Genomic DNA, 24,709 nt, shown 5'->3' on the forward strand with positions numbered 1-24,709 from the left:
GCCCCATTGTAGGGCGCTTTGTGGGGCGGCCCTGCCGCCCCGGCACCGTCACCGAGCGCTGACGGCGCTCCCCGCGCCCGTCCGCCTCCCCCCGCGGCGGGGAGCGCCGGGCCGCCACCGCCTCTCCCGGGTGCCAGAGCTTTCCCAGAGACTCGGGCATTCCCCATCGGGCAGTCGCTGCAGGCCTGAACGGAATCGTGTAATGCGACCGCGCAATGCTTTGGGTTGGAAGGGAGTTTAAAGATCATCCAGTGCCATCCCCCCTGCCATGGGCACGGGCGCCTTCCACTGGATCAGGCTGCTCAAGGCCCCATCCAGCCTGGCCTTGAACACTTCCAGGGATGAAGCAGCCACAATCTCTCTGGGTGTTCCAGTGTCTCACCCTCCTCACAGTAAATAATCTCATTTTAATATCTAATCTAATCCTACTTCCAGTTTAAAGCCATTGCCCCTTGTCAATTACCCCTTGTCCATCACCATATGCTCTTGTGAAAAGTCTCTTTCCAGTTTTCTTGGGTACACCAAAAGTCAGCTAGCAAGAGAACAGAGAGAATATCTATTTATTCTTTCTTTATTCTTACTTAGTCTAAATTTAAATGGTGAAACTTCTAGAGGACTACTTTAGCTAGGACTGGCTAAAGCAGTTTCTTTTTATTGAGAGCAGCCTAAGCCACCTGATTTGTAGGCGGTAAATTCCTGTATCTTTTGCTGAATGCTTGTTAAAACAAAGAATAGGGGAAACGGGCACCATCTGCACAGAGCAGGGTAGCAGCAAAGGAGACATCAGGATGATGAGTGAACTGTGGTGTCTTGCTTTCCCTGCAGATTGAAGATAGGCAGGCCGAGATGAGCAGGAGGAATGTGCCTCAGAGGTAAAGATGAGGAATATGCTCTTGAAAAGAGGGTGACTGCACCTGAAGGCACTGCTCAGAAGAGGAAGGTGTATGCTAATGAGCGAGTAAGTCTTTTGAAGATTCAGTTTGTAGCACTCCAGGCAATGCTGAACCACAGACTGAAATGAATTCTGTAGTGAAATGCATTTAGAAACTTGGCTGCAGCCAATCAGATTAGATGTTAAATAAAAGTTGCAAAAAACCTCAACACTGGAATGAAAAGACGGAGTGATCTAAATGAGAAAGAAAAAAGGCATGAGACTTCAGGAGGAAAAGCTGAGGTTCTGCTTTTCTCATGCCTGATTTCAAGAAGCAGCAGGAAGAAATGCAGCCGTAGATGGGGAGGGAAAGAAAGGTGAGTGTGAAAGTCATCAGCACTGAGGAGAGGAGCGAAGTCACCCAGAGGCCAGGGCAGAGGGTGGAGGGAGAAGCAGCAGCTCACCAAAGGCAGAAACCAGCAGAGTGAGTTTTCCTTGTGTTTGCATAAGTTAGCACCTGTGTTGCTTGCAGCTGGAGGAGCCATGTGGGGGGTGGGAGACCTTCTCTCCCTGGGAGACAGGAGGGTTGTTGTTTTACATATGAACGAGCCCTGATGACAGAAAATCACTCCAGTTGTATGCTAATAGTGCAGCGTTTGCCATGCTGATGCTATTGAAAGTGCCATTTCCAGTGGGGAAGGACCCACAGTTTTTTATTTCCCTGCAGGATCTCCACTAATCTCCACTTATTATTACACTTAGAGCACATTGCTTCCCTCAAGTGGGCCTGAGAGGAGGGTGATACGTGGAACTGATATGAAGTGCCTTTTCCATCCAGTTGTAGTGTCTGATTTTCTAGAGTGCATGTGTTGCTGTGGAGTTTCTTGTCCCAAATTTGGAACGATGTGCTAATAAACTGTAAAACTGCTAGTGTTTTGTTTGGTTTTTTCCTCAAGTAATGACAACATGAACTGTAAAGAGTACCATTATGTTGTTTATTTCCATTACAGAACTGCTCAAAAGAGAATGTGGGGGTGGGTACATGGCTGTAAAATCATGTTACACGAGAAATCACAAACAAGAACCCTTCCAGATTTGCATGCAGGGGAACACAGACAGTGCCTTTATACCACTAAATGAACCACAGGCACAGTGTTTCCCTGAACGTTACTGGAGTAGATCCTTTTTTCTGGCAAATAGTGAAGTTGAGTGAAACAGAAATTGTGACAGCTGTTAAGTTTAATTTCTTTTACATGGTTTTAATAGAGGTGGAATAGACTGAAACCTTAATCACTGATGTCCATAACCATCAGATAAGGTCAGTTTATCCAGAGATTTGCTTTTCCTGTGTATGAGATAAATCTTGTCCTGAGATCAGCCAGTGAGACTTCCGCAGCTTTCTCATTAAACTGACCCCTGGTGCTCATTGCTGTCCTCTGTCTAGGAAATCTTCCTCGAAGTTTGTGCATTTTTTCTTTTTGTAGCCAAATGGTATTTTGTAACATTTTTCTCGAGACAACAAAAGAGTATGTTGAGAGTAATGCTGTTACAGTATCCTGGTACCTAGGATACTTATAAGCAGCTTTTCTGAAGGATCTGTTCAGGAATAAAAAAAATCCTTTGATAGAGCATGTTAATTAGATTTTTTTAATGTTTAGATTATAGTGTGCATATTAAAATGTATATTTAGCAGTCATGTTAGGTGTGTTAATGATTCTGAAACTTGCATTCTTGTCTTAATAAGAAATGGTTTTGTTTCAAATGCAGCTGTTACTTGCTGTCTAGGAACTGAGCTTTGGTGGGCTAAAATGCCTTCCGAACTGTAGTGCATGACTTAGTGCCTGTAACCAGTAGTGATATTTACGTGCTTCTCTCTGAAGTTGAGAATTGAATATAATAAAAATATCTTGCTGAAACATAAGCTAATACAATTTTTCTCTCTATTTAAGACCAAAATCTTAAGTGGAAGCACTGTAACACAATCTGTACAGCGTACCAGCCTGGAGCAGCACTGGTTTGTTTTTTTTTTTTTCCCCCTCATTTCTTTCCCTAAACTAAGAGTCTGCACTTGGAAAAAATAAATCTTTTATAGAATCAAAAATATCATTTGATAGCTAGGAGACAGATATAAGTACTTAAGGTAACACTGTAATGGGAATCATCTGCTTAAGGTCTGAGGAACAATCTCCAGTGCTGCAGCATGTGCTGCTGACTCCAGATGTGGCGTGGCAGCAGGGCTGGGCTGCCTCAGCTGCTTGCTGACACCCAAAGGAGAAGAAGGCCTGACTGTCCCTCCTTCCCTGCTTCACCCTCTCACTTCTAGTGATGAGCTCTGGCCACAGGCTGAGTAATGAATTCAGTCCACTGGCTTCCCCTTTTCACCTTTACCTTTTTCTGCCAGAGGTGATTTTTGTGTAATTTTGCTGAGCTGAGTCAGCTTGCCTTCATGAGAGCTGGCTTAGCTGTAGTGAGCAGCCAGGATGAGATGACAGGGAAGTTTTACTTCTGATGGTGAGATGTTGTCCTGGCTCATGGTATATTCCATATGGAAGTCTCTAGAATCTAGGAGTGCACTCTGCAGACAGTGGTGGGCTCCTCTGCCTGTGTGATGCTTCAAGCAGAATCAAGCCAGCTCTGTTGCAGAGCTGTGCAGAGCTAATACACACTGCCCCTTAGGGAAGATTTCCTGTTTCTCTTTAAATCATTCACTGTTACACAAGGCTGAATGGCAATATTGCTTTCTGAGGTCTGGTTACATGTTTAGCATGAACATACACCAAATTAAATGCAGGATCAAGCTAAGGGGTAGTTGGCAGTTTTCTTTGATTGTATCATATTAAAGCAATAAAGCAATCACAGATCCAGGGCTAAAATCTAGCTCCAGTTCATGATTGGCATCAATGTATTTATTTGTAACTGATGTATTTATTTATTAGCTTCTTTGTTGCACAGTGTGCTAGAATTATTACATATGTTACCAGAAATAATGTAGGCCAGTGTTTGAGTTGAGTGTGATTGTTTTTTCTATTGTGTATCATAGAATGGCCTGGGTTGAAAGGGACTCTGAAGATCACCCAGTTCCATCTCCCTTGCCATGGGCAGGGACTCCTTCCACTATCCCAGGCTGCTCAGAGCTCCATCCAGCTGGGCTTTAAACACTTCCAGGGATGGGCAACCTGTGCCAGGGCCTCACCACTCACACAGCAAAGCATTTCCCTCTAAATCTAATATAAAGCTACTCTTTCATTGTAAAGCCTTCCCCCTTGTCCTGTCACTACATGCCCTTGTAGGAAGGGTGGGTGGGATGTACCAGACTGGCCATACCATTGTGGTGTGTCACAGCTTTAATGGTGTCAGGGGTGGGTGTCAGAACACCAGGCCAGCACCACTGGGGGTCCTTGTGCTTGGGGCAGCACGTGGTGATTCTTCACAGGGCCAGCAGCTGCTGCCCGTGATTTTGGCATCCTTTTCACTGCAAGTACAACAAACCTGGCTCTACACTGTTTTTCCAATGTCTCTCTATCCCCAGTGCCCCCTTCTTACACAGAAAGCACTGCTTCTGTACTTTGCCTTTCCATAACAGATGATGGCTGGTTTTGGTCTTGTTCTGGCTCTTCCTTTGTGTTTAAGTACCAAAATATTTTTTCTTCCTTTAAAAGGCTTTCAGCTAAACCTGTAAACTGGGCTTTGCAGCAAAATTCTTAATGTGCTTTGGGGCAATGTTTGGTGGACTGAAAAGAATCATGGAAGAATAGGCAGATGCACATGCTTCACCTGTTGTTGATGGAAGAAAGTAGTTAAGGGCAGAACGTGCAGTAAATGGAGCAAGTCTGAGATTACAGCTTGGTTGTTACAAGTGGACAAAAAGGATTGTATTTCAGCACATAACAGTACTTTATTTTAGAACTATCACAGTATCAAAATAGTTTGCTAACATATACAAACATCTTAGTGCTTAGCTTTCAGTGGTTAACCACGTGTCAACAAAAGCTCTAGAAATAAGTTTAATGAATAGCCTTGTTCTGAGAGAATGAATCCTCACAATTGTTTGGAAACAGTGTTTTGGAGACTTGAGGACATTCTTTTTCAAAAACTAATGTTTCAAAGACAAAACAATAAAAAACTTGAACGTGTCTAATCAGATGAAGTTTGAAGACGTTCAGGCCAAAGCTGAATTTGGTCTGATGTATCAGCACATTATGAAAAGTGCACAAAATAAGATTTCTGCAGCACATGTTTCTGTTGCGCGCTGTTGGACAGCTACACATCCTGGATGCAGCACCTTTGTGCAGGCTGTGGCTGCTGCCAGCCTGTGGTATCCTGCACGAGCAGGAATGAGTGAGTAGATCAGATAGGCAGTAATAACATGAGTCTTGGTTAGGCTTGTTATTAATCACTGACTGTGTTGTTTGTTGTTGTAATTGTGATTCTGACCAAAGCAGAAAATTGCAGTTGCTTTAACAGATTAGATTTTGCATTTAATTTGGCATGTGGCCTCTTTAAACATAAAGCTAGGCATTAAAATAAATGTGAAAAGGGAGGAGAGTGCTGCCTTTCAAAGTGCACGCTCTGTCCTGGAAACTCACAGCAAATGCTTTCCTTTGAATTTCTTCACTTACATTGCTCTGTGAATTTATTTGAAAACTTTAGTGTATGTACAAACAAATGAAGCAAAATCTTCGGAATTCATTTTATTGAGCTAAAGTTGTTGTATGAAAGCTTGACTTCTGACATGACAAAAGATGGAGCTGATAGAGTGCTCACTGCAGCAATGAAGAGAAAGGTCTTGTTTCCTTTTTGTTCCCAATCCTCCTCCTGGCCATGTGCTTCCACTCCTTCCAAGGTGCCACCACTGCACTTGTGTTACCTCAAATCACCCGCTCCTGAGAAAGCTGTCTGTGCTTTCACTGGATGATTTATGAAGGGATCTAGTGAGGACCAGAACTGGTATAAGGTAAGTGGGAGAAATGTGCAATGACATGTAGAAAAAAAACCCAACTAAATAAAACCTTTGATCTTGAACAAACTCATATTTTTAATAGGGAGTGTTTTATTTTAACTCTTATTAGAAGATATTTTCCTTTGTATTATATCAATGCTAGGTGTTTAATATGAAGTGTTGGATGTTTATGTATTCAATACTTGCTGATCTTTACAGAAATTAAACTGAAGCTTGAACTCTACTGAGCAATCAGAGATGTTTCTTGTTTCTTAAATGAAGTAGGCACTGCTTCAGAAATTGAAATGAGGCCATTTCAAAACTTATGTTTAACTGCACCAGTTTGTAGATTAGAATATTTTTCCAGATGCTTGGAAGTCTGTCTGCTCCCTTTATAGTGTAAGCTCTTGGGGGCTCCCAGAATTTAGGCAGCAACAAGCCTGCATGTGATGTCCTCTACTACTTCAGTGCTTCAGTGCTCTGGAAAAGAGCACCTAGAGGAAGAAAATGTTACCAATTCCATTTAAAGGAAATCAAGAGTTGTCAGAGGTTTTTGCATTTTTTAATCCTAGGCTAAATTAGCATTTTCTCATTTGCCATGATTAATTTATATAAATGGAGTGAAAGATGGAATTGGTGTCCCAAGACACTTGATGAGAATGAAGTATCTATCCCATTAGCTGTATTTCAAATATCAGTTCAGTTGACTGGTTAAAAAGCTTCATTGGATGTTCAAATATAGGAGATTTGGGTGGTTTGTGGGAAGCTCAGCTCCTCTTGTATGGTTGGAAGAAAAAGCACAGCTCTGACTATTTTTTTTCAGGGGGTAAATCAAGAGTGGCTTAATTTAGTGAAATTCACTGTGCTCCACATTTGCTCTGTCTAGCTGCTCTCCTGCCTCTCTGAGGAAGTCCACGCACACTGCATCATGTATCCATCCACTTCAGATTGAAATTACCATTACCAAATGAGGAACTGCTTCTTCCTGCCTTGCTTTTGCATGTTCTGTGTTACATCTGGTGCCCCATGTGTGGAGACGCGAGCTTTGACTCCACGTTTCAGAAGGCTGGTTTATTATATTATGATATATATTATATTAAAATACTACATTAAAACTATACTAAAAGAATAGAGAGAAAAGATTTATCAGAAGGTTAGAAAAAACAGGAATGGAATGCATAACAAAGAACTCCTGACTTCCAGAGAGTCTGATGCAGCTGCATCTGTGATTGGCTATTAATTAAAAACAACTAACATGCACCAATCCCAGCTGCACCTGTTGCATTCCACAACAGCAGATAGTTATTGTTTACATTTCTCTCTTGAGGTTCTTCAGCTTCCCAGGAGGGAAAAATCCTAGCAAAAGATTTTTCATAAAATATCACAGCTACAGTTCTGCTCCTCATTGCGGGGGGGGAGGGATCTTACTTCACTACCCCTAGGAAAGTGGTATTTTTTGGTCATTTTGTGTTAAATCTTCTCACCAAAGGCCTGACGAAAGTCAAGGAAGATGGAAGGCTTAACACCTGGTTAAGTCTTGAAGAGTTCATCTTCAGTGTCTGCAGTTCATGAACCTCAGATGCTCAGGTAAACTGGAGCAGTGGAGCAGGAAGATTTTGTCCAGAGCAGAAATTGCCAGTGTTAAAGAAAACAAACAATAGCCCTTTTTCTCTGCCAATAAGTTCTATATGGCATGAAGAATCATCTAACTGTAAAATGGTTTGGGTTAGAAGGGAACTTTGAAGGTCATCTATCAACCCTGCCATGGGCAGGAACACCTTCATGGATGGAGCCCCATCCAGCCTGGCCTTGAATGTTTCCAGGGATGGATCCTAAACTTCTCTGTGCCAGTGTTCCACCACCTTCATGGTAAAAACCCCTTCCTTATATGTAGTTTAAATCTCTTTCAGTTTAAAACCATTACCACTTATCCTGTCACAACAGGCCCTGCTAATAAGTTTGTCTCCATTTTTCTTGTGAGCCCCCTTTAAGAAGAGTTGTTACCAACTCCATTTAAAAGAAATCAAAAGGATTGTCAGAGGTTTTTAAAATTTTTTAATAATAGGCTAAATTAGTATATTCTCTTTTGTTGTGATTAATTTATATAAATGTTTATTTGGAAATTGTTTTTAAAAATAATATAGACACTAGCACAGCTTAAAATATTGCTACCCATCACCCAAAATATGACAGCACTTGAAATCAATGTTAGAATTAAATATAGCCAGTGACAAGTGCATTCAAAATGTTCTGACAGATGAGTAGAAGGAAATATGTCCATAAGATTAAGTAATTGTTTATACAGTTCAGAATGACTGGAAATAGTCAAAAATAGCTAAATAAAGAGCAGGTTGTTTGAGAAGATCTGCTTAAGATTTTTGAGAGGAAAACACATGCAAGTTCTTTATTATGGAAAGGATAAATTTGTAGTGACAGGAATTAATTGAAAGATGTTTACAGTATGGAAAGACCATGCTTGACGTGTTTGAAAATGGCTTTTAAATCCAGAATTTCCTTCCTGTTCTTTATACCACATGGAACAAGCAAGGATAGCAGCAATAAAACTTCTGTTGGCAGAAGAGACTGTGGACAGAAAAGTTGGGTTTGTGTCTGGTTTCTGGGGTTTTTTATTACTTTGATGGTTTATTTAAAGCTAGAAGTAGTGTTGCTAATAAGATGCAGGTAATAAATTAATCTTTAAGCTGGTAATCTCAGGAATGATAAGGAATTTTGCTATGCTTTTCAAATTTCAGATATAACTTTTAAGGGCAGATCAGAATGAAACACTCTAATTAATAGAAGTGGGCATCATTATAACAATAGAATATTCTGAACTGGGTTTGGCAACAGCATTGTGGTAAAGAATTTGGCAGAGCATTATACTTTTTATTACCTGAAGTGATCAGTTATCTCATTTTTTGCTCCAATCCCAGTTCAGCTGCAGCCAACAAAAACCTTGACAGGACCAGAATCAAATGCTTCACAGCTCACATTTTCACAAGCTGGGTAAGTGCACTTCCACGTGGTGCTTTGGTTTTGCTGTCCTAATGAATTCACAGAAACCCCAACAACCCCCCAGCCTATAAATGCATAATTGATAGATCACATAGCAGGCTTTCTTATTGCAGCTGTAAGCAGGTTCACTGATTTATTTTTCAACTGACACAGCCAGAGATCACTTTTCTGACCCTTATTATTTTCCCTAATTAATAAACTATCTTGTTTTATAAAAGGTTACATGCTGTAATCTTCTGTGATGCTGGCAAGGCTGTTCAAGGCAATGGCTAACAGCACTTATAGTGACACATTTAAAACAGAATATTTGTGTTTACCAGTGTTTTGTTTAGACAGTTCTGTTTTCAACTGTCGTAGTAGATCTCTGTTAAATCACTTAAAATCCACTGTCTTTCCTAAAGGTCCTGGAAAGAAATGCCAAAATCAAAACACTGATAGTTTACACCTCTATGCAAGTTAGGTTAACTTGCTGCTGCTTTGCTCCTCAAAAATCCTCCTCCTCCTCTTCCTACTTAATCACAAAATGCTTTGGATTGGAAAGGACCTTAAAGATCATCCACTTCCAGACACCCTGCCATGGGCCGGGACACCTTCCACAGGCCCAGATTGCTCCAAGCCCCATCCAGCCTGGTCTGGAACATTTCCAGGGATCCAGGGGCAGCCACAGCTTCTCTGGGCAGCCTGTGCAGCACCTCCCTCACAGTAAAGGGTTTTTTCCCAATATCCAATCCAACCCTGGCCTCTATCAGGGTTATTTGCTGTTACAAGTAGAAGTCATTTGCTGCTTTATGTATTCTAGTAGCAACTCCATTTTCAAAGGAAGCTACATGTAAAAATTGCAAGTGTGGCAAAATAAATTCATTTTCATTTTAATGTAAATGTATAACTCCCCATAGTCTGTCTCTTGTTGATTTTCCCTCTGTTAACCCTCTGGAATCATGAGTTCTAAAAAGAGACAAGATACAAGGTAAGAGTGGGCCAGGAGTCAGTGTATGAAAGAAGGAAATAAAACTCAATCCAAACAAGTGCCATTCAAAGGAATTTTGTCCCTCTACAAGGAGAGGTAAGTTTACACTGTATTCAACTAAATTTTAAACTTTGCTCCTTTTTTGTAAAAGGCAGGATGTCTTCCAAATTATCATGCTGTGTGCAACTAGTGTTTGAATGTCAGTCCCTGCACATTTTCAGGGTCTAAGGTGCAGAATCCTTGAGTAAATTTGAGAGTCTTACTCTACTGAAAGGGCAGTTTACTGCCCAAACCACTACACAACTGATGTTTAACAGCTACACCCTCTTAAGTTTTTTGATTAATTATGAAGGATGAGATTTTTGCTTGTATTGTATGGAATCAGTTGCAAATAATTTGTAGGAACAGTAGAAAAAATAAAATTTCCAGTGACTGAATGGGATTCTGTACAATTTCTGTAGTGTATTTAAAATTTGGCTTTGCCAGATGTCTGTAGTAACATTAAAGAATCTCTGGATGGTCACAAGCCCTGTGAAATCCCTTTCCTCTGCAGTGCTCCTGTCAGTTCCATTAGTTAACAATTTTTGAGTCCCAGCAAAAATCTAGGTAAAAGTGTGCTCTAGAGCTCAAAATGCATATTAAAAAAAAATTATAATTGTTAGCTAAATGAAAGGGAAATATGGCAGAATGTTTTTGCAAGCTTATGATTGCATAGCTTCTCATAACCTTGTATTTTGATTATCAACAGTGACCTCACACAATTCATTTATTTCAGCCTTACAGAACTTCAAGAACTTCAAAATGCTCTCACAAGTAGGGCAGAAGTGAATTGAAACATCCCAGCATGGGGATTTCCCCATGTCCCAACAAAAAATAAGAAGCTGGAGAGAGATTTGTGACTCACCAAAAGCCAAATTGGATGGTGAAATTTTGTGAACAGGAACACGAATTGCACTGCTACCAACTGCATTGTATTTGTTTTTCAAAAGGCAAGACTTCATTGTGTAGCACTGTCAGTGTACCCCCTTCACATTCCAAGATTTGAAGTGTTTCCATTGTTACAAAGACATTTACAGATTGAAAATCTCAGACCAATTTTCTGCATCTTGCTCAACAACACTGTAGCTTCCAGTATGTTAAAAACAATAAGATTTGGTGAAATATTACATATTCATTTCAACCCTTAAACCAATAACTTATAATATCAAGTGGATTGTAGGCACCAAATTGAAAGAGAATTTGCTGTTGTCAGCATTGACTCAATGAAGGGGAAAAAAGAGGGGGGTTGTTTAATCTTAAAAAATTCTTTAATTGTTTGTGCCTTAACTGTACAGCCACTGTCAAACAGGAGAACAGCCTGACATGTTTCCTGTGAGACCTCTGCTCTGGCTCCTGTGCTGAAGAGGGGACACAAGTGGTGGGCAGCAATTTGCTCAGCAGGACCTATGGGCTGCATAATGCTGGGGGTTGATATTTTAATAAGACGCAAAATTAATGGTGGCTACAGCTGTAAGAACAGGAACTGTCCTGACACACTGAACCAATAACTCCCACAAGTTCTTGACTCTTGAATTTTGATCTAATATGATGTTTCATTCTATTGAAAGGTATCATTTTGTCATCTCTGTAGTGCAAGACATTAAAGTGCTTCTAGGGGGTAGGTCAGGCTTTGGTTTGAAAGTTAAATGTGTCTCTCTACATTTCGGCTTTTAAGCTATGAAAGAAACATTAGCTGTGAAACCTGGATAGCTTTTTAAATAGGGACAAATCTCTGGCTTTTTGCTTAACATCCACTGGCCCACAGTATTCTATTTCCTCTCTCTAACCTGGTATTTACTGTTCAACATCAAAACAACTTGATGCAAGCGTACTTTCTCAGAATTGGTCGTGTGCCATGTAACGAATGCTTCCTTTTGATGCAAAATTATGATCATAAAAATAAAACAAGTCATGTGAGCAGCAATGTCTAAACCAAACCAGTGTAATCCACTAGCAGTACTATATATATATGTATATATATATTTGACAGATCAAGTCATAAAATAATTTTCATGCTCCAATCTATTACAAGAATGAATAGAAAATTCATCCAGCAAAGAAGTGGATTTGCCAAACAACAAAATAGACTTCTTATGGTGGTTTAAAATATTAAGTCACAAAAAATAGCTAGTGTCAATATGAGCAATTAAAATACTCTTCTTTCTGAAGAAAAAGAAGATGAAACTATTAATGAAACATCAATAGTTTGATGGGATGGCTCATATGGAAGAGGGCAGCAGTACAAAATTTGCTCTTTTCTCTCCCCTTGGCACAGTGCCTTTGTGCAAAGAACAGTCCTGCAGCCTTCGTGTCCCTTTTCCCAAATGGGAACTTCACTCCTTCCTCGTTGTCCAGAAGATCTTTCACATTTCTGTAAATCATCTTGCAATATGCAAGGTAGCACGCACTTTTTTCAAAAGCATGTTGTGTTCCAGCAACCCCCCCCCGGCCCAGCAGGAGGTTTGTGCCTAGGGGCCAGGGAGGGACATGGACTTCTGGAAGAACCGTGGATGCCTGGGGGGCCCTGGGTAAGGGGGTGGGGGCACACCATCAGAGGTCACTGCCTGCTCGTAGGTGGGCAGCCCTGACTCCTCAGCTGGGACAGGAAGGGGGTTTAAGGAGAACTCCTCATGCCTCCTGAAGATGTTGGCTGAATTCCGTCGTCTGCTCCTCACATAACCCAAGTACCTAAACAAAGGTAACAGCAGGTAAGTGGGAAGTTCTGCTTTAAAGAGAAGCAAGGAGATGAAGTCTTAATGATAAAAGAAACAAAACCCCAAACGACCCAAAAAACCCCCACAAGAGAAAAATCATGCCTTCAGTGATCACAAGGACCAGAAGGCAAACACTCTCCAAACCACAGGTAAGAATAGCTCAGTGATGTGAAATTCATAGGGAAGAGAAAGCATAGAATCCTTTTATATTCCTTCCAAGATTAGGACAAAGGAGCACTCAGGAGTAGAGACTTGTAGAGATTCTCAGTTCAGTCGAAGAGAATTCTCCCAGGCATCAGGCCTGGGAAACTTAAAGAAGAATGAAAACAATTATTATCTCTCTTTCTGTTCATATTGTTTATAGATATGTACCTTCAGAATGTGCTATTCATAGTTCACCAACAGTGTGAAAAAGTTTTACTTTGAGACTAATCAAATTTCACCTCAGCAATCCTAGTTATAAAAAGACGCTACCTCTCAATAAATATTCTCTCTCTTTTTCACCTTCTGAACCATAGAACCATTTAATCCATCCCTGACTCAATAGCACCAGAGACTTGGTAAAAAAGCATTTCCCCCAAACTGCTTCATCATCCACTACCACAACCACTTCATATCTGAGGTAGAGCACATGCCATGAGAGCACACAGCTTATTTGAGAGCACACAGCTTATCTGAGAGCACCCACGGAACATGTTAGACTTCCCATTGCAGGCCCCCACCTACTAAAATTATTCCATCATCTTAGTAAGAATATTTTGAAACCAAGAACACACACACACATGCAATAAAAAAAAAAAAGGCAAGCCCAAAGGTTTGGGTGTGCAATATTGTTTTATGATTTTGTGTTATTAACTGCAGCATAACTACTGTTGGTGCTCATTTAACTTTGCTTCTAGGCAAGCAAGAACTAGAACTTCCACTGGATTTTCTGAGAATACAATAGTTAGACCAACCCACAGTGATTTTTAAATGCCACTCTTAAGCAAGAGTTTGTATTGTGTGTGTTTGGGTTTTTTAAACAGTGAAATTCCTTACCCTGGTGGTTGCCTTGATTTGCATCTGCTCTTGCAGCAGTAGAAGATAATCAGAGCAATTATAACCAGCAGGACTCCAGCAGCAACCAGGCTGATGAGCAGTCCTGTGACATTGATCTTCTGTAGTGCCTCATCACCTGGAGAGAAAACATTGGTGATTTTCACAGTGTTCTTTCCATCCACCCAGCCTGCAGTGTACACTGTAAAATACTGCTTTTGCACTGCTGTTGGGCTCTTCCTTCCACAAATGTCTAACTTGCTGTTAGAAGCTGTAAATCTGTGCAACACAACCCAAGAGAATCATTCACAGTCAACTTAAAGCAAAAGGGAGTTGATGCCCCCTTTTCTCTACATTAAACTATTGAGATCCCTCTCTTCCAAAGCCTTCCAAATATTCCTTCATGTACTTGTGACCTTGATCAGGTCCAACTGACCTGATAAGATCAGTTAAACTTTTTATTTTATTTTTTATTAAACATCTGGCATCAGATTACTCTGAGCCTAAATGAGACTGTTATATATTAGTATTAAAGAAAAAAACAAAACCTAACCACAGCCACAAAATTGCTGCACAGTTTACCAATTGTGTAATAAAGAAGTGGTCAAGGAAATTATTGATTTTACCTACAGACCTATAATGGATCCCACTTTAAGATGCTTCAGTTTTATCAGAAAATTAAATATATTTGTACAGTTCACAGTGATCTTCAGTAAAAAGATAATTTCTGATTTCCTTAACTGAATGCATGATCTATTAAGCATGTACTATTATAACAACCAGAAAATATTGCAATATAATAAAAAATACAAAGATGACTTACCTATTTTTATATTAGGTCCTTTAGTTGAATAGTCTTTCCAAAAATCCATCTATAAAACCCAGAAAAGAATCAGATTTATATGAGATACATAAGTTACAGGCCTATTGACTTATATTTAATATGGTACCTCGGGCAGAATTTAACAGTGGCATAAACAGAAATAGCTCCTGCTGAAGGATTTGTATTTACTCATGGTATTTTTCTTCCACAACTTTGAATTAAAAATTCTCAGATCCCAGTTGGTAAAAGAAAAAAGCATATTTAACCATCCAGTATTACCTCATATTTCTGCCAGATTACAATAGCATTTAAGGTATATTCTGACACCAAAAAAATGCTTACAATTATTTTTTTTGCAAATCCCTACAAAACAGTTTTTGAGGCAAAGTTTAATTCTTAATTGCATGAACAGTGTTTCAACTCACATCAGCTAGGAAAAATAGTGGGATTCATTTAAGAGAAAAACTTTAATGTTTTATGACCATCAGGCGTTAAATGTGTTGAGTTATAATTTTCACTTTTGCTACCAAGCAAGATTTCAATTTAGCAATTTGACCTTTTTCTTAGGAAAATGTTAGCAATGTCAAGCTAACACTTCCACCTTTAGAACAGGGGTGTATTCCTCACTCTTCCTGCAGAGCACACCTAGAATGACAAAGAGATTCTTGCTGCTTGTGCAACAACCAGTCTTTGGACAATCCTCACATTCCTTTGCTGAGCTGAAAGGTTTCTCATTGGTTACATATATATATATATATATATATACACACACACACACATACCAGGTTTCTTCTCAGCCATGTCTAGGTGGGGAGCTAGAATGTGCTGCCATAGGAATACTCAGCAATAGCTGAACTGCAGGTTTGCTCCACACTGGCCTCTTACAAAACACTTCTGAGCATGACACAAGGATGTGATCAGCCAATTAATACATTAATAATGAATAATGTGAAACATTTCAACTGGATGCTGAGAAGTCACTAAAAAAATCCAGAAGTCTGAAAATCTAGGAATAGCCACAAGTGGGACTTCTGAAGCTTCATTTCTATTTGTTTGCAGAATTAAATTCACATCTAAAGTCTTTAAGACAATATTCATATTTTAAAACAACATCCATATATGAAGACATTATTCAACACACTCAAGTGCATTCACTGTGTATCTAAAGCAAGAACCCCATGTAATTGGGACATCTGCTTTTAGAACAAAATAAGTAGTTTACTCTCAGTGCTGTGTTAGAGGAGTTACAGTATTTGTGTATAATAATTTATGTTACAATAATTTGTGTACAAAAATTTACATTACAATAATTTGTGTACAAAACCACGGTTATTTAGCCCATAACCTCCCTCACTATATTAAATTCAATTTGAAAGGCTACCGTTTTATCAGGGTCTTCAAAAATTTCTCTTGCTTCTTCATAATTGCAGACTTCTTCATAGCATTCTCTTTCCAGGTTATCAGCTGTGAATGCTTCAAAATCAAATCTGTTGTTCAGAAGATGTCGTCCGATGAATAAATTGGCCTCCCTTGCAGATGTGAACACTAATGAAAAAAAAAATCAAGTTGATTTAAAACAAATTAGGAAGGCTAGATTTGGTATTTTTTAAAGAATGGTAAGGATTTTAAAGGACCACATTGGGATCATTTCTTTCCCTGGCATCTCTCAGCTATGTACAAGGGAAAGAAATATCAAAGTCTCCTCCTAAAATGTCTTCTTCACTACTATATTTTCTAATTATGTAACATGAAATAAATATATTTGCCTTTCTCATTAACCATCTCAGCTATTCCTTATCCTGGTCAAGGGAATTTGATTGTCATGAGAACTGTTAGTCAAGTTTTGGTGCGACCCCTGGTGGGATGTGAGCATCAATTTTTACTGGAGCTCTTAAGAACAAAGTAATTGTCACATAAAGAATTCAGTCAGATCCAAACAACACCCTGACCTCGTGGGGGAAGGAGACAAGGGTAGGGGAAGGAAAAAACAAATATACATTTATCAATATTCTAGTATCTGTGAGTACCACATTTTATCACATCAGCAGACTTCTATTCATTCTACAATTGTTCTCTTTTCACATTGTGGTACCAAACTTTACATAAAGGTGCCTTATTGCCAAGTTTATTTGTTTTAAATTTGTCCATGATATGAATTTTACTGACAACATGCATTTCTGAAGACTTCTGAAAAGAAGAGATTCTCTTTTGTGTTCCATGAGGCCTCGTGGAGTAAGTGGTGAGGTGAGATTCCAGAACAGTGAGTGAAATTATAGAAGGCTTTGGAATACAGGAATGTATTTCCTCACTAGGCATTTTCCATAGTCAAATTTTAGCCTGCTCTTGCTCCAGTGTCTTATTTAAAAAAAAAAAACCAAAAACAAACAAACAAAAAAAAACCCAAAAAAACCCCCAAAACAAAACAAAAAAAAAGACAAAACCAAATTTCTAATGAAAGATTAATCTATGTCCACGAAATTCAGGCTCTTTGGTTGAGCAAAATGACTAGAGGACTATTTTTGCAAGTGTAATGCAGAAACAGCATTGTCACATACCAAGCAGGATGGCTGAAAAGGGAGATGAGATTCAGGATAAAGTTATTCAGCTACAAATTAGCTTTGTGTTCTTGTTAGCCTGTTTGGCAAGATTATCACATCGCTCTGGAATTTTCACCCTAAGAGTTACTGTTAAATCTTGCAGTGCTCTCTCATAACACTTTCCTCTCTGAAAACTGAGAAAACTGCAGCATAACTTACATATTGGTTGTTTATGTCTTTAATACGATAGTATATTTAAGGAATAGACAGCATATATTTATATAATTTGCATACTGTTACACTGTGTACTGAAGTAGCTACACATGTGCACATGCATTTGTTTTTGTTATTCTGAAGCAATTGCAAGAAAATCCAAGCTTAAAATAGTTATACTATACCTAGACAGTAACCAGAGGAAAGGAATTAACAAAAAAAAAAAAAAAAAAAAAAAACAAAAAAAAAAAAAAAAACCGGAAAAGGAATTAACAAAAAAAAAACCAACAAAAAACCTGAAACAAACAAAAACCGAAGAAAACCAAACAAAAACCCAAACAAAACAATAACAACAACAAAAACAAACAAAACCACCCCAAAACCAAAACTCCCTCAAACCCACAAGTGGAAAGGGAAAATAATTACATGGGGAAAAAAAAAAAAATCAATATTCTTGGTTTAGTGCAAATTACAAAAGTAACTTTAGTCTTCTGAAGCAGAGATCTTCAGTTTTGCTCAGTAACGTTTCACTCTTTACCATGCAAATAGTATTAGCTGTCCTTTGAATTAACTTAGAAAACTCATGCATTTTGTTTAAAATGGAATGCATAATCAAATTGCCTGGAGCCTAGAACCCCCAATTCCCAGGGATACATGGCCCACTTTTTCTCTTCAAGAATTTTTTTCCATTTATCTGCATTTTTTTCACTTTGTCATATATCTCCATCTCCAACTTACTTGCTACCTGGTGATTAAAACAGTATTTGAAGAATGAAACAGATGGATTTGAATTGTGTCCTAAATGTGAGGGACCTGAATGCAGTTCTGCAGCCCTTGGTTTGATAAAATGATCCACGCAGTTTCAGGATGCCTAGCATTTAATTAAAAATGCAACCACACAATACTCTCAGTAAATCAGTTCTGCTAATAAAAGATGTTCAGAAAATGCTGAAGAGGGACCTCTCAATGTAGGTACCCCATACCTTTGGCAACTGTTCTACTTGCTGAATTATTGGATTATTTATATATATACACAACTAAAATATATAGACAATATTTTTTGATATTAATATTATTGGATATGATATTATAATATTAATATTATATTGATATTATTGGATATTAATGGGATACTTCTCTGTCCAACTCTGTCTTTAAAGGAGGAGTGGTCTGGGCTATAGTGAGGAGAGAATTCTCACAGGAGCTCACAGGGAAGAGGCAGCCTGACGTTTTATGCCCAGAGCAAGATGGATTTTAACAAATCATCTCTCACAAGCATTTTGCTGCTAGCCATGGTTTCTGCTCCACATACTGCCCTGAAGGAGCCTCCTGCTCCATGTGATGACTTTTAAAAATCTGTCTTAAGGTTTCAGCACTCCTTCTCCACTGAGAAGATGGACAGCTGAGCCTTTTTGAAGCCCTTAAAATGCTAACCATCGAAAGCCTTTGCTTCGTAGTGCTTGAGTCTCTCTGGGGAATTTATTTGCTTTTATATGAGTTCCTCCCCACTTCTCTCCCTCCAAAGGGAAGGACTACAAAAGCAGCACTATGCTTATCTTTCCAGGTGGTGTAAGGGGGCCTGGTATTGAGAGAAAATACGGATTTCAAAAAACAACCAAATAAACCCTTTCAAATGCAAAGCAATTTCAGATACACAAATACAACTGTGAAGTGCTCAAATAGTACCAAAACAATACTGCCTTAACACAGGTTTCAAACCTTTTGAATTTTGGTGTTACTTAAAGGCTTTTGGTTGTATCAACCACAATAACCTCAGAGGACTGGAAAAACTTCAGTTGTCCCAATCTGCACTTACTGCAAGATCTGACAAATACTTGATATTAACACCAAAGTAAATTATCAATAATTTCAGCAAGAGGTATTAAAATAATCTGAAATTAAGCATAAAACAGCTTGATTTTTTTTTTATAAAGTACAAAACCCCAAACAAACAAACCACCGAAAAAAACCAACCAAACAAAAAAAACCCACCAAACAACAAAACCACCAAAAACCCCAAAACAACAACCAAAACAACAATAACCAAACAACTAAAGAAGCCAGCAAAGCAAAGTTAGAAACAATTTTGGAAAGCACAAAGTCACGCTAAAACTGAGTTACCATCTTTCCATTCCGGCTGCTTCAAGTGATTTAACCTCCCAGGGCAGTGAGGAAACGCGAGCAGCGTCACATGCAGCTGACACAGCACCACCAAAACCGCGATCATGGCCGGGATCTGTCAGGCAGAAACCAAGGTGAGTTAAGCAGGGATGACAGCGCAATCCTCTGAAGTGTCAGCGATGAGCCCTGAGCGCATCCTGCCCGTGAAGTCATCCAGCGCAAGCAGCTACACGCACCAGTGGGTCCCTGCAAGAGGCACCGAGCCGAACTGGTCCTGCCTGTCTCTTGCGGAGCTCTGGTTGTGCAACACCCGCACGTGTCACCGCTCCGGCCGCCCTGCTCTCCTCTCCCGGCCCACGCTCGGTGGCGAGCTGGCGGGGAAAGAGCCCTGCAGGGTGCCCCAGGTGCGCTCTGAAACCGCACAGCCTTCGCTGCCCACTAGGTAACAAAATCTCCCCGACGGGAAAGGGTACAAAGCCCGTTTTGTCAGAGGCATGAAACAGACCCGTAACTCTGCGCCGAGTCACCCGACACGGGTGAAAACTCCATCGCCGCCCGGGGCGGGGACGTGCCACAGCCCCCGGGGCCGGGCACGGCGCTCCGGCCGGCAGCACGGGCACCCGGGACACAGGGAGCAGCTCATCCCGCTCCGGGACACAGGGAGCAGCTCATCCCGCTCCGGGACACAGGGAGCAGCTCATCCCGCTCCCAGCGCTGCCCTACCTGTCCCGGGACGGGGCAGCCCCTCCCGGGCTGGGCGGCGGAACCCGGGCGGATCAGGTGCGGGACAGCCTTTCCCCGGCTGTGCGGATCAGGGGGGGACAGCCTTTCCCCGGCTGTGCGGATCAGGTGCGGGACAGCCTTTCCCCGGCTGTGCGGATCAGGTGCGGGACAGCCTTTCCCCGGCTGTGCGGATAAAGAGCTGGGACAGCCTTTCCCCGGCTGTGCGGATCAGGAGTGGGACAGCCTCTCCCCGGCTGTGCGGATCAGGCGAGGAACAGCCTTTCCCAGGAAGGGCGCGGCGCAGTCACGGGGCTGCAGCTGGGCCGCCCCGTCCGTGCTCCCGAGCCACGGCTGGGTCCGCCCCGGGGCGGGGCAGAAACGCCCCTGGAGCGTGGGAAGAGAGGGGTCGTGGGGAGCTCAGGGACTGCGGGAGAGCTTTTCCCTCGGGCACTACGCTGGGCTTTGTTTCCGGACACCTGACTGACCTCCCAGGTGCGGAGCAAGAAGCAGGTCCTTTCTGCTCCTGCAGACCCCTTCTCCTGCTTAGCCTGGCTTTTTGCGCCCTGGTGCCAGGAAGCTGGGGGGTTCTGCTGCGCGGCAGAAAGCGTGGGGCGCCCGGCTGGCACCGGAACCGGGGCCAGGTGTGCCTCCCCCTCCGGGTGACTCCTAGCTCTGAACATGAACAATGGCATTTTCTCAGAGAAACAAAAGTCACCAGGCCAGGTTCCTGATGTCAGTTTGCAGGAGGCACTAGGCACTGTGAAGACAGCCACTCTTGCCTGTGGTGGCACCTTGCACCTGGGAGGCATCCTGATCCGTTCGGAATTTCAGCAGGCAGCTGGCCACTCCGGGCAATTGCGCCCTGGATAGGATCAATGGTCTTTCCCCTTATAAACAAAAGTCACCAGGCCAGGTTCCTGATGTCAGTTTGCAGAGGGCACTTGGCACTGTCAAACCAGCCACACTTGCCTGTAGTGGCACCTTGCATCTGGGAGGCATCCTGATCCGTTCAGAATTTCAGTAGGCAGCTGGCCACTCCGGGCCACCGGGCCCTGGACATGAACCAATGCATTTTCTCTGAGAAACAAAAGTCATCAGGCCAGGTTCCTGATGTCAGTTTGCAGAGGACACTTGGCACTGTCAAAACAGCCACACTTGCCTGTGGTGGCAACTGGCATCTGGGAGGTATCCTGATCCGTTTGGAATTTCAGCAGGCAGCCGGCCACTGCAGGTCACTGGGCCCTGGACACGAAGGATGGCCTTTTCTCTGAGAAAGAAAAGTCACCAGGCCAGGTTCCTGATGTCAGTTTGCAGGAGGCACTTGGCACTGTCAAAGCAGTCACACTTCCTTGTGGTGGCACCTGGCATCTGGGAGGCATCCCACAGTTGTCTCTGGTGGTACCTTGCATCTGGGAGGCATCCTGATCCGTTTGGAATTTCAGCATGCAGCCGGCCACTCCGGGCAACTGGGCCGTGGACACGAACAATGGCATTTTCTCTGAGAAAGAAAAGTCGCCAGGCCAGGTTCCTGATGTCAGTTTGCAGAGGACACTTGGCACTGTCAAAACAGCCACACTTGCCTGTAGTGGCATCTGGCATATTGGAGGCATCCTGATCCGTTGGGAATTTCAGCAGGCAGCTGGCCACTGCGGGCCATCGGGCCCTGGACACGAAGGATTGCATTTTCTCTGAGAAACAAAAGTCATCAGGCCAGGTTCCTGATGTCAGTTTGCAGAGGACAGTTGGCACTGTCAAAACAGCCACACTTGCCTGTAGTGGCACCTTGCATCTGGGAGGCATCCTGATCCGTTCGGAATTTCAGCAGGCAGCTGGCCACTCCGGGCCACCGGGCCCTGGACATGAACCAATGCATTTTCTCTGAGAAACAAAAGTCACCAGGCCAGGTTCCTGATGTCAGTTTGCAGAGGACAGTTGGCACTGTCAAAACAGCCACACTTGCCTGTAGTGGCACCTTGCATCTGGGAGGCATCCTGATCCGTTCGGAATTTCAGCAGGCAGCTGGCCACTCCGGGCCACCGGGCCCTGGACATGAACCAATGCATTTTCTCTGAGAAACAAAAGTCACCAGGCCAGGTTCCTGATGTCAGTTTGCAGAGGACAGTTGGCACTGTCAAAACAGCCACACTTGCCTGTGGTGGCACCTTGCTTCTCGGAGGCGTCCTGAGATGTTCAGAATTTCAGCAGGCAGCATTCCTCTCTGGGCCACTGAACCCTGGACACCAAGTCTGGCCATTTTCCCTGGGAAATTAATCTCAGCAGCCCTGGTTCCTGATGTCAGTTTGCAGGAGGCACTTGGCACTGTCAAACCAGGCACAGATGCTGATGTTGGCACTTTGCATATTGGATTCATTCTGCGACGTTCGGAATTTCAGCAGGCAGCTGGCCACTCTGGGCCACTGGCCCCTGGACACCAACGCCAGCCATTTTTCCTGTGACACGAAACTCACCAGCCCACGTTGCTTATGGCAATTTGCAGGAGTCATTTCGGTCTCCCAATGGAGCCTCATTTTTCAGTGGTAGAAATTTGAAACAAACAGGCATCCTGCACCGTGCACTACCTTAGTATGCAGTCAGCCACTCCGAGCCAGAGGTCCCTTAAAGAAACGCCGTCATTTCTCCCGTTCAACAGAAGTCACTCGCGCTGGTTCTTGGTGTGAGTTTGGAGGAGGTGCTTGGGACTCTGAAAGCAGCCTGAGTTTGTGGTGGTGGCTACTTCAAACGAGGAGGCTTCCTGCACCCTTGGAACCTCTGCAGGCAGTCAGGGGCCAAAGGCCCCTGAATAAAAATGTCTGTTACCCTATGTCCTAGGGTAACAGAACTCACCTTGGAAGGCCCAGGTTCCTGTAGTCAATTTGTAGGAGGCACTCGGGACTCTCAAAGCATCCTTAGTTTGCTGGGGTGGCAGCTTTGAACTGCGAAACATCCTGCACTGTGCGAAACCTGAGCAGGCAGCCAGCCACTCAGGGCCACAGACCCCTGAACACAAATGCCAGTTTTTCCCTCGGAGGCAAAAATCTCCAGCCAGACTGCTGATTCAAGTTTGCAACAGGTGCAGGGGACTGTCAAGGCAGCACGCGTTGGAGGTTGTTGGTGGTTGGGACAGGGAGACATGCGATACACTTCAGAATTTGAGGAGGCAGCCGCCCACTCACGGGTAAGAATCCTCTAGCTGTACTCACGTCTGCACAAGTCGTAATGCGCTATGAGAATGCTAATGAGTCTCCACATCGGGTGCAAAGGAAGGCCGCCTCACCCGCAGGAAATTTCCCGCCATCACTGGGCTGTGGTCCCTTGGTCAGCTACAGTCAGGAACACCAAACCTCACTGCATGATCTTAGCTGTGCAGCAGCCAAAGCCCAACAATTCTGCTACTCGCCCTTCTCCTAACAATGCCTGGCTCCTCAGGCCACACACTTCGGCCGTGCTGGGAGGCCCACACTTGTCCCGGGGGACAGCCTGGGTTAAGAACAGACAAGGTGATTTGGCTTTGCTGAAACTTAAGTGGACCTAGCTCCTCCTCACAACTTCTCCAACTGACAGCAACTCCTCGGCCATTCCTCAAGACTCCCCGGGCGACACCGTCAAATGGTCAAGGCTTTATCACAGAGCCCTGTACTACTTCCTGAGTTCCCACAAGAGCAACAAACCGGGCCTGTTGGCCAGTTGCTGACAGGGTCTTGGCATAATACCAGTGGACCGCCTAAAGCACACAAAGCAGAATGGAGGCTAAGAGTTGCACCAGTAATTAAGACCAGAACAATAGCAACTGCTTCCGTCCACCAGCCACTGCGCACCTTGCCCACTTACCTTGACTGCTGGCGTCCGGCTTTACTTCCTGAAAATAAATACAAAGAACAATGCTGTGAAACAGAGTCACCACTTACGCTTCCCCTGCAACAACAAACGCTGACTGACCTTCTCAGGGGAGCCCACCCACCCGGCATGGGGCGCTCTGCCACGTATTTCATCTGGCTGCATCTGAAAGAAGGTTAGAACAGAAGTCAGTGTGCTGCAGGATAACTCAACAGTTCCAGACATCTATAGCCAATCTACAAATCTCATCTGGAGTCCATCTACACCCTGCAATACAAATTTCCAGGCTGTGGGACTTGTCTCATTATACCTACACCAGGCTATGCAGCAGGGCAGAGCAGCTTCAGCCCAAATACCCAGACGCCCATGACACAGAACAAGACAAACGAGGGTTCAGAACAGGGAGAGAAAGTTCTTGGCGAGAAGGCCCGCAACAAACGAGACAACATGGAACAACATGACCTAGGTAAGACTGATGGCGAGCCAATGAGGCTCAGAGAACCCTGCAGGAATATGATGCTAATTGAATGACTTACTCCAAGCATCACAAAGATGGTTGCCTGAGAAGTCAGAATGCTTTATCTTTGCATTTGCACAAGTCCTAATGCACTAGAATGCATCGTTGCCATGCACAGCTGTCGAGAAGAGCTCAGAACAAGACCTTTAAAGACATCTGACTGGATGCTTCTAAAGAGAGGCTACGCCAATGCCTGTCCAGGCTCCCAAGTCAAGAATTTGAAGGAATCAGCACTGGGCCGAGGAGCACAGAGATCTGAGATGCAAAGATGGACACCTGGGTTTCTGATAAGCCTCTCAAAGCACTAAAGCAAAAGACATGCAACACGAGACACCCAAAAGACACAGAAGGCACAACAGAG

The 24,709-nt window shown here is 42.7% G+C and overlaps 1 protein-coding gene across 1 annotated transcript; it reads right to left on the reverse strand.

The window, feature by feature from the left end:
* Positions 1-10,574: 10,574 nt before the first annotated feature.
* Positions 10,575-20,242, reverse strand: PRRG4 (proline rich and Gla domain 4). The gene is made up of 6 exons (XM_039724960.1): positions 19,998-20,242; positions 19,275-19,389; positions 15,785-15,948; positions 14,404-14,452; positions 13,584-13,719; positions 10,575-12,519 (listed from the first exon to the last, which is right to left on the reverse strand). Exons 2-6 carry the CDS (start codon positions 19,378-19,380, stop codon positions 12,300-12,302), a joined length of 675 nt encoding a protein of 224 aa, XP_039580894.1. The 5' UTR covers positions 19,381-19,389; positions 19,998-20,242; the 3' UTR covers positions 10,575-12,299.
* Between the last annotated feature and the right edge of the window lie 4,467 nt (positions 20,243-24,709).

The sequence above is a fragment of the Passer montanus genome, unplaced genomic scaffold (genome assembly GCF_014805655.1).
Source record: "Passer montanus isolate IOZ18808 unplaced genomic scaffold, ASM1480565v1 scaffold54, whole genome shotgun sequence".
Taxonomy (NCBI): domain Eukaryota; kingdom Metazoa; phylum Chordata; class Aves; order Passeriformes; family Passeridae; genus Passer; species Passer montanus.